General features: G+C 38.8%; 1 protein-coding gene across 1 annotated transcript; it reads right to left on the reverse strand.

Annotated features, from left to right (window-relative positions):
• Window positions 1–475: 475 nt before the first annotated feature.
• efna1b (ephrin-A1b) lies at window positions 476–11,608 on the reverse strand. Its single transcript, XM_051130721.1, has 5 exons — window positions 11,324–11,608; window positions 2,041–2,336; window positions 1,881–1,946; window positions 1,689–1,787; window positions 476–1,582 (listed from the first exon to the last, which is right to left on the reverse strand). The coding sequence occupies exons 1-5, from the start codon at window positions 11,419–11,421 to the stop codon at window positions 1,461–1,463; spliced, it is 681 nt and encodes a 226-aa protein (XP_050986678.1). The 5' UTR covers window positions 11,422–11,608; the 3' UTR covers window positions 476–1,460.
• Window positions 11,609–15,306: the final 3,698 nt, after the last annotated feature.

Here is a 15,306-nt window from a genome sequence, read left to right on the forward strand (position 1 = left end):
TTCCACTTCATATGTCCAAACAAAATGATGTATTTTCCATTGACAAATATGTGGTTAAATCCAGAAGATGCATCTTGCGTTTAATGTTCTCAAATGTCAGCAAAAAAGCTGAGGCTAAGGAAAATGCGCAAGTCCTGGCACCCAAGTGCCACTTTACTATCCCCCCCTTGCTCCCTCTTTCTTCTCTCATTCATCTCACCCCTATTTGAATGTTTGGTTAAAAGCTGTGAAGTCCTGGCCAGGAAAAAGAGATGAAAAGGGAATGAAAGAGGACAGGAAGAAAGTTTGACAGTGAGAGAGTTAACAGTGTTTTGACAGTGTTAAACGTTGAGGCCTCAACAAATTTCACAGAGAATCTGTCTGTTGGCCTAAAACCGAATTACTTTTTAGAACATCCTGTCTTTTTGAATCAAATACACTTTTTTTCATTAAAAAAAAAAAAAAAAAAAAAAAAAAAAAAAAAACTTTCCACACATTTTCATAATTAACAAAGGTCTTTATTTTATATAACTCTCAATATGTACATTTTTACATAACTATTTACAAGTTTATAAACCAATACAGTACAAAACAACTTTTTACAAAAGAAATTGTTCTTTTAACTTATTTGAGAGAATTTTGTAAACCATTTGAAATGTTCGTGCATGTTGTGCTCTCTGTCCAGAAGTCCGGCTTCTTTCTCCATCACTTGCAAACACAAATAGCACAACCAAACATTCCTATTCAAAACCAAATGTTTTATGAAAAAAAAAAAAAAAAAAAAAAAATCTCATCTATACATTAGTGCCAGTACATTTTGTAGGGGTGTGTTCACATTACATCACAGAAACCAACTGAAACTACAGCAACACGAAATCCAAAACACAGGAAACACCAATGCTTGATAACTCTTCTACATTTACGAACACTGTTATATGCACAAACATCAATTCTTTATAAGGTGCAAAATCAGGGGTTGGTTTAGATGATAAATCCTGTGATCTTTGGCTCGAATCGGTAGAGCGAAGGTCTCTATCAAACAATATCTAGTCTATTGTTCATTTTTGTGTTCACAATTCTTGTTACAAGACAAGCTGTCCGGTCTTCAAGGTTTATTCTGCATCACATTGGGAAATAAATTTGATGATTTTCCAGGAAAAATGAACACATACAATCTACAAAAGTAAATAAAAAGAGCTGATGGGGAAAAGAACCATAAAACGGTAATTACTCTTCAAAAAAAAAAAAAAAAAAAAAAAAAAAAAAAAAAAGGAGAAGTTTCTTCAAAAAAACAGCTTTCTCTGGTCACAAACACAAATACAAACACATCACTCAGCAACTTGCACGCCAGCACCAAAACTTCAGTTTGTATAAAAAACTTCTTTGTATAAAATCTCTTTTCGAAGCCGGTAACCAGCACCGGCATTAAAGTCTGTTGTGTCCCAACGGACCAGCGTCCATAAAGTCTTCTTATATTAGGCTCAGTGGAGAAGCAAGAAGAGGAATATAGAGATCAACGTGACAAAACTCGAGACGGGAGCAATGCGAACACCTGAACTGCCCACGCTCCTCTGCACAACTGGGATCATGGCAATAGGGTCATCTGAAAGCAGAAGAGAAGGTTGATGAGCACATTTCACGACTATGTAACTTGCGTAATGTCACTAACACCAAAGTGAGGAGAAGAGTGATGGATGAGAAGTGCTCACCTGCTGGAAGCCTGTTTGATGGGTTATGGACTCCACCGGCAGCCCTCTTTCCTTCTAATTCCTCATCTTTTTCCATGCTCTTCTTCTTGTTCTTGGAACCTAGAATATTAAACAATATAGTTGGATTTAGTAAAACTTCATTGTTCATGTAAACCAGTCTAGTTGGAGATGCAAAAAACGGATCTAACTTACCATGAGGTCCAACAACATCCACCTTCAGTCTCAAACACTCCTGTCCATGATGGTGAAGAGGCTTGGCTGTGGAAAACACTAAAAATTTAGAACTCAAATCCGAAGCACTATAAATAATGTAAAGATCAAAAGATCTATGCTTACAGATGTGGATACTTACAAATATAGTAGTAACTCTCTCCCTGGCGGAACTCTTTGCCCAGAGTGAAGGGAGTGAAGCGCTGGAACTTCTCAGAGAACTTCTCTGGAGCATGAGGAGCGAACGGTCTGGAGCACTCCCAGCGCAGCTGGTCGAAGGACTGCGGCTTGCAGTTCTCGTAGTCCTCCAGCTCCACCATGTACAGCACGTACCGCTCGGCCTCCTGGGATGGGATCTCGCCACGTGCGTAGTGAGGGCAGATGATGTCTAGGTAGTCATTAATGCGGACCTCCACGGTGTAATCGTCCCATAGGAAACTGGAAGCGGAGAGAGAGAGAGAAGATCCATGAATGGCTGTCAATATTTACAGGTGTTGTTGTACTGAACGCAGACACACCTCAGGATTAAAACAGCTCAGAAAAGAACTTGATAGGCACAAACAAACAGAAACAAAAGTTCAGGTGACGCTGAAACAGCCCCAGGCAAGCAGCATCAGGACAAACCCAAAGCGAGAGCTACACCCTTATGCACGTGTGTGGGTGACTAGTGTTCACCCTTCACCTGGTGCTTTTATTTGCGTAAAACACCCTGTAAAATCCTTCTTTTCTTTTTCTTTCTTTCCTGCTCTGTATTTTGGTGTCAAACTAGCTGAAGGAGTGTACATGGGAAATTGTCCAACTGTGTCCTTCCTAAAAAGGAAGGTTTCCTAACATACATTTCACGTCCATCTGTTTTATGTTTTTTCTGTTCACTTTTTCACTTTATATTTTTTCGAAAGAACTACAATCTTTATTCCTTTTATAGACAAATGAATAAATAAAACATAACTGCACGCAGCGATTAACAGGGTTCAAGCACTTTAAGGCATTCAAGTGAATATGGAGAAAGACATATTGTTTAGCAAGTCTGTGACCACCTAAATCAATGATTGAAAAAAAGTATTTTTAGGAAATACAGGTAATTTGCCATAAAAATATGTTTTTTAACATTTATGACTTATAGCGCCAGTTGTGGTCCGATCTCCTTAAAACTTTGCATGTTTGTTTAGAATCACCCGTCTCAGCAGGTTTCGTGACATTTTTTAAGTTTTTAGCAAAAGTAGGTTTTTGACATCTCAATCATTTAACAAACAGTTTGACTGACAGCAGTGGTTCTAGAGGCAAAGTTGTCTGGAATGAGGAGTTCAATCGCATGATACAAATATTGTGTGTATGTGTGAAAAACCGTGCTGCGTACAATGTGATATTGCTCCCCTTCAAATCTTTAAGACTTACGGTTTGGTCTGCACAATCAGTTTTACATGGGGATTGCTGATCCGTGACCATTCTAACAATTACTATAATAATACGCCCTTGAACCCCTAATAAAATAAAATAAAATTAAATAACTTTTTTTTATGGGTGAAATCTCAAAACCCCTTAACTTCATGTGATCCATCACAACCTTTTCCTTGTTCTCCTGGCAACAGAGATGGAGCCGCTTAGACTGACTGGCTCTTTGAATCGGCTCTACGTGTTTTTACAGCCTCCTCTCTGTCTGCCTCTTCTTTTATTGTCGTCTCATTTGCTTTTCTCGTTTTCATCTGATCTAAGCTTCCCTGCTGCTGTTGCCAGATGTACAAATGACAAATCCACAGGCCTCTCGGTATGATGCTCTTTCTGTGTCTTCGCTTTCATGTTGTCAGTGATTTATTATAGTGAATTTTGTCTAAAAATTTTGCCTCGAACTGACGACATTTTTGAATAAATCACAAAGTTTGTCTCGATACCGCCACCCCCACAGTGACCACACACGCCATTGTTCGAACCCCATAAGTCATCTGACTGGCTGATTAGCTTGGTGAGTGTACATTACCATTTACCCAAAATCTTCAAACCCAATCACATTACCATAACATTTACTCACACGGCCTTCATGTGAACCGCCATCAAAACACAAGGCGGCCTCTTTCCCCCCAGTGTGCCCTTTGCTCTATCACTTTCTCCCTTTTGGCACATGTATTTGTTGTTGTTGCCATCGGGAGCCGTGGTTAAATGACGGACAGACACAGAGGCTCCTGACGGGCCCCCCGTTGTCCACTCCAACCCCCTTCATCTCTCTCTTTCCCACTGTGCCTCTGCGGTAAGCATTAGCCGACCTGTCTAAACAGCCTCGCGGCCTATTCAGACGGGGGGTAAACATACACATCACTGCGCTCGTTAGCGCCGGGTATTGCGGAGATTAGAGTCGGTCTCGCACGGCTTCTAATCAGCGGAGTGTTCAAAAGACAGAGGGTACGCCTTGCTAAGCCAGCTGACTTTTCTGTGTGTGGGAAAGCGATGTTTTTTGTGTATTCAATATGCCAATCAACAAATCATTGCTGATGAGAGCAAGTATGGGTGAAAGGGATGTTAAATGTCCAGCGATTCAAATCAGAAAAGCAGTGTGAACGGTTTCAGTTTTGCTCTGTTTTTCTTGAGAACTAGACTGTGTGGTGGATTGCTCCGTCTCACTTCCTCCGATGTTCCTTTGAAGCAGTTGATCTAGAGCTGTTTGAAACCTAATGACAATGTGTTTGCAAGACCAAGACAACAACACAAATTGGGTGTCATTAACTCCTTCCCCCCTCCTTCTCAGACACACTGGCCTCAGGGTTGGGTCTAGTCTAGTGCCTTCAGCCACCAAAATATATTGGTACTTTATCGGCAATTGGTAAATAAATAAATAAATAAATAAATAAATAAAGTCTGGAGGCAAGGGAGCCAGTCTAATCACAATATTGGATGAGAAAAAAAAATCATGGTACAAAAATAAAACAATGTAATTATTGCAAAATAGAACTTTAAAAGTGTATAAATCATTAGTTTTTCTAGTGACACCAGCAGGTAAAGTTATAGTAGGAATCCGCGTTTTTCTCACCTCCCCTGAGTCCATTGAGTTTTAACAGACCCCCTAAAGCATGTGGCGACTTTGGTGGGGGGTAATTGAGAATAAACGGGGGAAAGTCACGTGAGATACATCGCTTTATGATTGGATATGACTGGTTATGTTCGGCTGTGATTGGTTCATGCGATAAACCCCGCCTCTTGTATTTGCGCATTTACGAATCAGTCTGAATGAACAATATAATGCCGTTAAGGGGAAGACCGATTTTAAAAAAGCAAACAAACAACTCACACGCTTCAATATAACCACTTTGTTATGTCAAAATAAGACTTAAAATGGCCTGAAAACATGATCTGTGTGAGTTTTTAGTGAGTAATCAGCTTGGTGAAATTTAAAGTAAATATCAGTGTCTGTGGCCAATATTTACTAAACTTTGATGACTGATAATCTGAAAATTAAAAAAATAGTTAAAAGTTAACTATTAAAAAGAATAGCTGAAAACAAAATATATTGTTTAAATTGTTTCTGCCTTAAGTTCTTATAAATAAATGTAAAATGCTTAAAAACACTAAAATGATGAGATTCATACTTGGTTTTAATAAACAGAATATTGTTTACATTGTTAATGTAAAAATCTAAAATATATATTTTTTTCTGATAGTCTAAGTAATGCAAAAACATAGCAAAATAGTATTTGGTCATATTATTAATTGCCTGTTTATCAGTATTATTAACTGCCCATTTAACAGTATTATTAATTGTCTTTTTATCAGTAAATGTTTATCAACTTATCTACGTATTTAGCCTCATACTAAGAGGGTCTGTTGGGCCCCTCACACTACGATTCCCATGCGCGTCTAATCTCTCTGAGCTGATCCAAGGCCAGCCGCTGATATCTCAAACAATCACAGAGCAGCTCTGTTGTGTTTTTCATCCTAGTGGTCGGTCACTTCAAACGCCGCCGTTGTTCCCGTGTGACAGTTCAGTTTGCTCTGTGATGGGCCGGGCGTGAGAGTGATGCTGTTGTTAGAAAAACACGAATCCATGTAAACATCACACAAGAGAAGTGTCTGTACCTGCAGCCCCTGGGGGCCACATCACCCATCTGTGCATCAAAAGACACAGAGGAGCCTGTTCAAAACATTGCGTGTAAGCTTAAAGACTTAAAGTTGGAGTCATTTGTTTACGCTGACTGATTAAGATGGTCACGTGATCTCAACATGACGGCCCGCATGAGGCGTCCCACTCTGTGTAGAATAAAACAGCATTTAATAGGCTACTGATATGTAATAAATGTTTCTTGAGTGTCAAATCAACATATTAGAATGATTTCTGAAGGATCATGTGACACTGAAGTAAAGGCTGTTGAAAATTCAGCTTTGCATCACAGGAATAAATTACAATTTAACATTAAAATAAAATACAGTAGCTTTGAATTGTAATATTTCACTGTTTTACTGTATTTTTAATCAAATAAAAGGAGCCTTGGTGAGCATAAGGGAAAAAATTATATAAAACAGAAGTTTAACTCAGATATGCGTTTGTCTCGTTTCCCCTTAATATTTTGCCTGCTCTCCCCCCTTTCACTCTGCCGCATGTTTTAAACTGTCAGGCGGGTCAGTAATGTCAAAGTTCAGGGTCAGATTTTTCAGACACACCCTGACTGAGTCAGCAGTGTCCACACACACACACATACACACACTGAGAGACGGTCAGTGCTGTGTGCTCCAGAACAGATGTACTCCCTGCCAACTGCATTACACTCACTGTCAGCAGTTGACAAACACACACACAGAGTTGAGGGTTTGGTTACTGAAAACCTTTAAGACCTGCTGCTTGTCATGACAAGTATTATGATCCTATTTTAGTGGCTTGTTCTCACACTATCAAGTAATAAAACCTGTCTGTTCAAGCGCGTGCACGGAGCTTCTACGCTATTTGTGTCTGTCTGGCTTTCTTTCTCCATTACAAGTATAATATACAGAGACGTCTCGGTCTTACACCTACCATTAAAGTCTGACAGGTTCAAGGTGTTAAGTCACCGCTAAGTCCTTCTAACCTCACCGCTCCCTCACTTTCTTCCCAAACGGTATGTTCTCGTATTGTCCTTCTTGATGATTGCATGGCGGTAATTACCCCAGCCGTAGCGGAGCGGGTCGGAATGCCATCCAGCTAATCCGCTCTTCCAAACCAGGGATTATCACACTGAGCACACGGATCACACCGCAGCTATTCACCAGCACCAGACCTATCCAATACGGGCCATTTGCAGGGGTTAATGTGGGGGTTGGGGCAGGGTTACATGTTTTAAGTCAAGTTAGATTGGGGGGGAGATTCTACTTAAGTTTTAGGTGTCAAAGATAGCACATTTTCTTCACTTTCCTTCAGGGGTTGTGCGATTATGAGTGCATTTCTGTGAAACTTTGAGAATCGAAATTTCATCCCATCCATCAATGTCCTTCCGCTCCGCCTTGATCTGTATATATCTCATATATATCTTTCTGTCTCCCATCCCCCACTTCCTCCATCTTCCCCACCCTCTTTCTTTCTCCCCTCTGTTTAAAATCACATTATAAACCTGGGCCTCTTCATTCAGGCTAATTTTTTAGAGAAACACTTCTTTCTTTCTTTCTGACCTCTAACCTATCACCCATCCCCCGGTCCTATCTTTCTCAGTCGTTCCCTCACAAATGCCTGATTTCCCCCTCCTCCCTCTCTCTTTGACTTTTAAATGGATGCTAATTGTCTGCTGATATGCTAGCTTGCTGTTTGGTAGCATACTGTGAGCTTTATTCAAAGTCAGTGACTTTAGTCACTAAATTGAAAACAATATAAGCACTGACTGAAATGAAAATAATCAGCAGGTACTGTAGATGGCAACAGTGAGCCGCTGAAGACGCTGAATGCAAACACTTGAGGTAATTAAGCAATGCCAGGCAACAAGCTTCTGGTTTTTTTGTTTACATTTGTGAGCTCGCACAGGTCACACACTTTACTACACCGATAGTTACACAATCTAGCACGCTACAGACTGAAAAACAGGAAAACTGCAACTCAACAGAGCAGTGGGAATCAAAACATTAATCAGTGACTGGACGAGATAGACAAAGGGAGTTGTGTGGGAAAAAAACGCACGGAAAGATGGAGCAGGGAGGGTGTAAGGACATATAGAGAGAGAAATAGTGAGGAAGTCTGGGCTGGAGATAAGGAGAACAGAGGAAGAGCTCAGAATAATGAGATTTAAGAGTTAAAAACAGGCCTAAAGACGTATATCAAAAAACTGAAATGGAACAACAGATTATTTCAGTTTCCAGTCAGTTATTAATCATCATTGATCAGTTGAGACACTAAAATGGAACTCTAATCTATGATTTCATAATCAATCAAACCTTGTAACACTGTATAATGCTTTGTGGAATTACGGATTATATTTTCCATACACATCCATTTCTGTGTAAAGCGGGATTATGTGGCAATGGATTACACTGAAGTCTATAAATATACACTGTGATTTCTGTGTGAATGGGTCATCCGGCCAGATTACACACTTTACGTATAATCTGTTCGTTTGACAGATTGTAGACCTGCCTACGTAGCCGACTGTGTTTGCGTGTTTATGAGCCTTAGACAAAGAACGCGAGGGAGGGGGGGTGAAAAAAGATGGATTTACAGCCTGTCTGTGGAATCTGTCTGGTTACGTATGCTGATCTGTCTGCTCCCCTCCTCCTCAAGATAACAACTAAGCAGTATATTGCTCAGATACATGTAAAAGATCAAACTAAGTTGGTTTGCCAAGGACGGGATGGACTGCGAGGAAATGGGGTGGACAATGAGTGGACAGCTGAAAGGTCAAGTATAGCAACATGTTTGCTGGAAGGAATCCCAGTCTACTAAATATACCCGAATCGCACATTCCCCCCGTATGCGAGCCAGTGAAACTTCGACGAGTGAGCGCAGTGCACATGCATATGACAACGTAACGCATGATTCAAAGCAAAAACAATGATTAAGTGATGCTAACACGACAGGACTGTATACTTCTCCTTCAGCGCACACTCAGCAAGCGTAGGCATGTGACGAGCTCAAAAACAGACTGTCGAAAACAACATCCATATGTCAGTCCGGACCTGAAAATCCAGTCTCCTCAGGGTGAACACTCACACACATACTCGTCAAACCAGAGCGTCAGCTCGCCGAAGGCCACGCGCAGGAGATTAAATCATTACTGTTCACTCACTCCCACTTGGTTAAAAACAGTCGAGCGTGTGTTTTTGTTTGTTTTGTGTGCGAACGCTTCTACGCCACATGCAGACTCAGGCAATCACGGCAATTAATATTTAACACCTATCTGCCATTGATTAGTCGAGCCTGACTAATCCACTTACACACTCACTGATTGAGTTTCACAGGCTGATTGAACAATCACCAGCTTTGATGGAAGCCGTTGAAGAAAACTCAAAGAAAACCTGAAAATCCCATTAACGGAAATTGTTTCATTTTCTTAGAATGCAAGATTAACGACAAAGGTTTATCTTGGGGAAAAAAAAAGACAGATCCCACCACACCTGCTAGATTATGACCAGCTCAAGATGGGATTATATTTACAGTTCTGGTTTTGATGTGTGGGCGTTTGTTTTTAACCTGTTTTAACGCTAATATAGCAACATTGTCAAAGTCTTTGTGTACGTGTGCAAGAACAACAGCTTTAAAAGAAGAGACCCACTCAGATTTTTAATGTATAGGCTTAGAGTTTTGTCATTACAAATTTTCTTGTTGTGGTTACGCAACCTTTTCCGTGGATGTGGACCATGTCGGGATTAGAGACCGGACCAAGCACCAGACTGCTGCTGTATAATCCCCTCCACCTCTTTTTCTTCATCATTTTCTCTTTCTTTCTTTCTTTCTTTTTTTTTACCCAAGCCCAAGCAGCTCCTATTACTCCGTCACTTTTCCACCTTATTCGTTTCACTGGAGCTCCTTAAGAGTTTGGTCTCGGTTACATGATTTCTTGAAGCTGTCCCTCTCGGTTTATCTCTCTCTCTCTCTCTCTCTCTGCTTGCTGACAGCAAACTAGGCTCTTCTGAGCCCGTGTCTGGTTAAAGCTGGTACACTTACATTGCGCAACAACGACGTTGATAAATTATTCACTGAAAGCAGACTGATTCACAACACACGGTGTGAATCACCTGTGACATCATGAAAGCTTCCAAGCAGGTCATGACTTTCAGCATGTATCTGGTTATCACCTGTTAAGTTTTACGACTACTGGTTTATCATTGCGTACGTGTAAATCCAGGTGTAACAAGTCAATGGCTATGGGAAGGAATAAAAAGATATCATCTCATGGTCAAGGATTCTGTTTTACAGTACCAAGCTTCTGATATCAACGAAAGCCCATTTTCTCCTTCTTGAGTTTCCAACTAAAAGCGTAATAAATCGCTCTGATTGCAGTCATTCGTATTGATCCCTTTAAAGTGCCTGGTGACCTGTCCTTTCTCACTTCGAGGTGAGATTACAATCGCAATCATTTGATGAAATGCCCATCAAGGAGCTTTAGGTTTTATACAACTCCCTGATTTGTAAACTGTAACGGTAACAACTTAATATCATACTAGGAGTACCAAGACACTTCCCATAAAAAGTCCAAGCTACTACTAGTCATAGATATTCTCGTCTAGTGTGCTTATGTCTGCTTACTTATTGCTGTTTAGCTATTCATTTAAAGCTGAATAGATTTAAAAATACTTATGAATATAGTTAACAAGAGCCGGCTCAGTAATTCCCATTTTGCTGTACATCTAAAGAGATCAACAGGTTTGTCTCAGGGATAATTTGAGTATGGCAAATATCATATCTTGGTAGCAAAGCCTGTCAATAAGATGCCATCACAAATATAGTAAAACTAACATGTGTGCGTATATTTAGGCTGATCTGTCTGTCCATCTGTCTGGTTTCTTTCCATGTACTTCTCAGTCCAGCTGCCGTCTCTTATACAATAATTATCATGTCATTTACTAGACTAGCGTGTTAAAGGTTAGACTTGAGGCAGAGATAAGCAAACCACAGAAATGCGTAAACAACTTGTTGTGAAAAATCATAACATCAGGGTCAATGACTTGTTATGAGTTAGAGATATGCATTTCCTTAATGCTCCTTTCCCCACCGAATTAATCTTAAAATGAGCAAATAACTAGAAACTGCAACAAAACATTGCATGAACCACGCTAGACTGTTAATTCTGTGCATATAGTACTTAACTCATATACTACTATACTGCGTTGGACAAGTGTTAGTGTACTTTGCAGAGATTTCACATATCACAAAAGAATACTAACAGAGTTGCATCACATAAAAGGCAAAACGATTTATATAAAATGCATAAACACAGGTTTTAAACTAAAAGGTTTCATATTAATGGAGTATGTAGTTAAAGTCTTACTTTGCATTCGTGCTGTTCCAGTAAACACTGTGTCGCTCCGCAGACGCGTACCAGGCGCTGACGCTCACCGCAACGCACACCAGCCACAGAAAATCCATCGAGTCCGGGATATAATGCTCTTCAAAAGAATAAATACGAGTGCAATGTTTTGTTTTGCACGTTGAAGACGCAAATATAAAGGTGCACTATTGCAGTGCGAGAATCGCTGAAACACTAGTGATTCGGTTCACTTGAATAACAAGTTTGTGTGAATCTTTAGCAGAAACTGTCGCGGTAAAAAGCCTGGAGAAATGTGCGCTCACTCCGCTTTATCAATCAGAGACCCAAGCCACGCCCCCCAAAGATCAGACAACCAATGAAAACAGGAAAGCTTTATTTTCGACACGCCTCTTACAATGATTGAAGCGAACGGACCATGACAAATAAATCAGTGTTTTAGTTTTATGGATATACTATTGTTTTAATGATATTGTTAAATTCATTTTAGTTACATTTTATTTGCCCGTTTGTCTTTTTTATTAGTTTCTTAAAGGCTGCTATTTAGGTTTAATTATTTATTTTCAGTTTTAGTCTATTAAGTTAGTAATTCCAGGGCTTTAAGTTTAATTAACTTATTTCAATTAGTTGACAATGCAATATTTTTTTATTTTTGTTTAGTTGATGTTATTTATCATTATTTACATATATGTGTATGTATTATATGATTTTATTTCTGCTTTATTTAATTTAACAACATTTTTAATGTTCTGTTTTTCATTTAACAGTAATAATCTGAAAATACACAACCAGTCAAAGGTTTTTGAACAGTAAGATTTTTAATGTTTTTTTAAATTAGTCTCTTCTGCTCACCAAGCCTGCATTTATTTGATCCAAAGAACAGCAAACAATGTATTTAGAAATATTTTTACCATTTAAAATAACTTTTTTTCTGTTTGAATATATTTTAAAATGTTATTGATTTCTGTGATTTCAAAGCTGACTATTCACCATCATCACTCCAGTCACAAGATCCTTCAGAAATCATTTTAATATTCTGATTTTCTGCTCAGAAAACATTTATTATTATTATTATTATTATTATTATTATTATTATTATTATGTTGAAAAGAGCTGAGTAGATTTTTTTCAGGTTTCTTTGATGAACAGAAATGTTAGAAGAACAGCATTTATCTGAAATAAACAATCTTTAGTAACATTATAAATGTTTTTATCATCACATTTGATCAACTTTGAATCATCCTTGCTAAATAAAAGTATTTATTTCTATAATCTTTCTCCCCCAAAATAAATAAAATAATATTAAATAAATAAAAATTATACTGAATGATACAGTGTATAATGTTACAAAAGCTTTTTATTTTAGATAAATGCTGATCTTTGGATCTTTCTATTCATCAAAGAATCCTGAAAAAATGTACTCAACTGTTTTAAGTATTGATAATAATAATAATAAAACATATTTCTTGAACAGCAAATCAGCATGTTAGAATGATTTCTGAAGGATCATTGACACTGAAGACTGGAGTAATGATGCTGAATGTAGTTTTGAAATCACAGGAATAAATTACATTTTAAAATATATTCAAACATAAAACAGTTATTTTAAATAGTAAAAATATCGAAAAATTTGACTGATTTTGCTGTACTTTGAATCAAATAAATGCATTCTTGGTGAGCAAAAGAGTGTTCTTTAAAAAACATTTAAATCTTACTGTTCAAAAACTTTTGACTGGTAGTATAAATCTAAAATAAACCTGTTTTTTTTTTTTTACATAATCAAATACGCCCCTATCAACGCTAATATGCATAATACACATTTATATATTTTTGTTTTTTGTATTTTTAAAATTTGTTTTATAAATATTCTTTTAAATGTTTTTTTTTTTTTTTTTTTTTAAAAAAAAAGCTTTCCTTAATAGAAGTGTTGCACTGTACGATCTCTATAGAATATATATAACCTGTTTACTGGATATTAAAGCCCTTTTCGGAAATAACCAGTATGACAGCAAGTTGAGTAATTTACCGTGGGCAGTCTTTTCCAGTCAGTTATGAAATATTACATTTGGAAATTGTACACTGTGACAAACAAAGCAGGCTTTTCCTGGGTATCAATCAGAAAACCGTGATCTGTAAAATCCCCTCTTACACCTGATAACACTACGATGACGTCAGCTCCAGTCATCAGGGCATTTCCCCCCTCATCCTCCCAGCACAGGGTCTCCCCAGTTGTCTCTAATCCAGGGGCCAGTTGCATAAAAGGTTAAGACTAGTCTTAAAAGTAAGCCAGCAATTTTTTTTCTTTAAAGCTGGTCGTCATTATTTAAATTCAGTTACATAAAAATGTAGATTAGTCTAAGTTGAATCCAAAAAATAAGACTGATTACCCTTTGGCTAACTGCTAGCTGGTCAAACTAGCTCTTAAGACACTGTCTTAACATAGAGGCTAAGTTTATGCAACTGGCCCCAGGTCTGGCTACTCATCCTGGGCTCACAGTGGAGAACAATTATCCTAACTTAGTCCAGGACTTTTAAACCTGAGGGCAGTACGGTGAGCCGAGTGGAAAGTGTGTCTACCTTTTTCGGGCTAGGCTAGGCAGGGCTGGGCAGGCTCGTGCATGTTCCTTGTTGTTGAAGGCTTCAGTTTGGGACGATTAGTCAAGGCTGAGTGTGTATATATATGAGTTGAGGGTGCTTCTGTCTGCTTTGAGATCAATGCGTCACCTTCACCAGGTGAGCAGTGACATTATGGATGCATCTTAGACATTTTTTTGACTATTCAGTCAGAACGTTGCAAAATAAAGTACGCTTATGAGCTCCATCGGCGTAGGAGGTAGAGCTCAGAGCAAATGTTCAGGAACAGATCTGCCCACAGCAGGCTTCCCTTTACAGCCTGGCTTGGCATCATGCATAAGTCTATGACAGAAGCTGAAATTCCTCTCAGTTATTCTCTCTTTTCTTCGCTCGCGTACACACTGTCTTTTTTGTTCTCTCACTATCCCCCTACACAGTAGCCGTTGCTGTCTATAAAGTGTGGATGGATCTGTGTGGGAGTGTTTCGCATTTGTTGGGCCATACTGTCCACTTGTGTGTGTATACGTGTATGAATGTGAATAGGCAGTTGTCCAGTGTTCCGAACAAAGGCCGCATTTGCATAACGGACCGCGGTCGAGGTGTAAACGACTTTGCCATTCAGCCTGGAAACTTTGCATCCACTACAACACAAATTTTCTAATGTCCTGTTAATGTTAGTGTGTACAAGTGCTCCTTCATTGTTACTGCAGCATTCAGCCAATCCCTCAGAGTCATTTAGGTCATCAGGTAATCGCTTGCAGGATATCCCAACAAAGCACTTGTGATGACAAATGAGAAGAAGGATAATTTAATAACAACACATTATAAAGTGCTGTTTAGAGTTAATTTAGCATTTAAGCTGTCGAGTTGCTAATGCATATCCTCGTGGGCTCAGGAGATCTCATCTGTGCAACAAAGAAAATTATTCACAGCTTTGATTAGCTTCTTACTTCAGATGGGAATGATGAAATATCTCATGAAAAATGTATTTGCTCCTCAAGCCCATAGCTGTTATCACAAGCTGAATGCGTCTCTATGGAACGCTTACTTTGTTTGTTAGTTGCCTGACATGCAGAATTAGCTCTACAGTTATGCAACAAAAGAAATGGCAACAACAATTACACTGATAAACTTTGGTCAACCTTTACACGCTTCAATCTGTGTCTGCCCTTCGGGCACCTGCTGAAGCCATTGATATACATGGTGTTTTGGTTTCTAGGCCTCACCTGAGTGAATAATTACTGAGATATAATTATGTTTTTTGCTAATAGCGTGCTGGAGTGGGTGGGATAATAAATCAAATATGGAAAAGACTGGTTTATGTTGTTAGATGAAAAAAAAAGGTGAAGACCTAGGGTGTAGATGCCGTTGAGGGCTTGGTAGAAAATGGGAGTGGATCTCTGTTTCGCTGT

The sequence above is a fragment of the Labeo rohita genome, chromosome 16 (assembly GCF_022985175.1).
Source record: "Labeo rohita strain BAU-BD-2019 chromosome 16, IGBB_LRoh.1.0, whole genome shotgun sequence".
Taxonomy (NCBI): domain Eukaryota; kingdom Metazoa; phylum Chordata; class Actinopteri; order Cypriniformes; family Cyprinidae; genus Labeo; species Labeo rohita.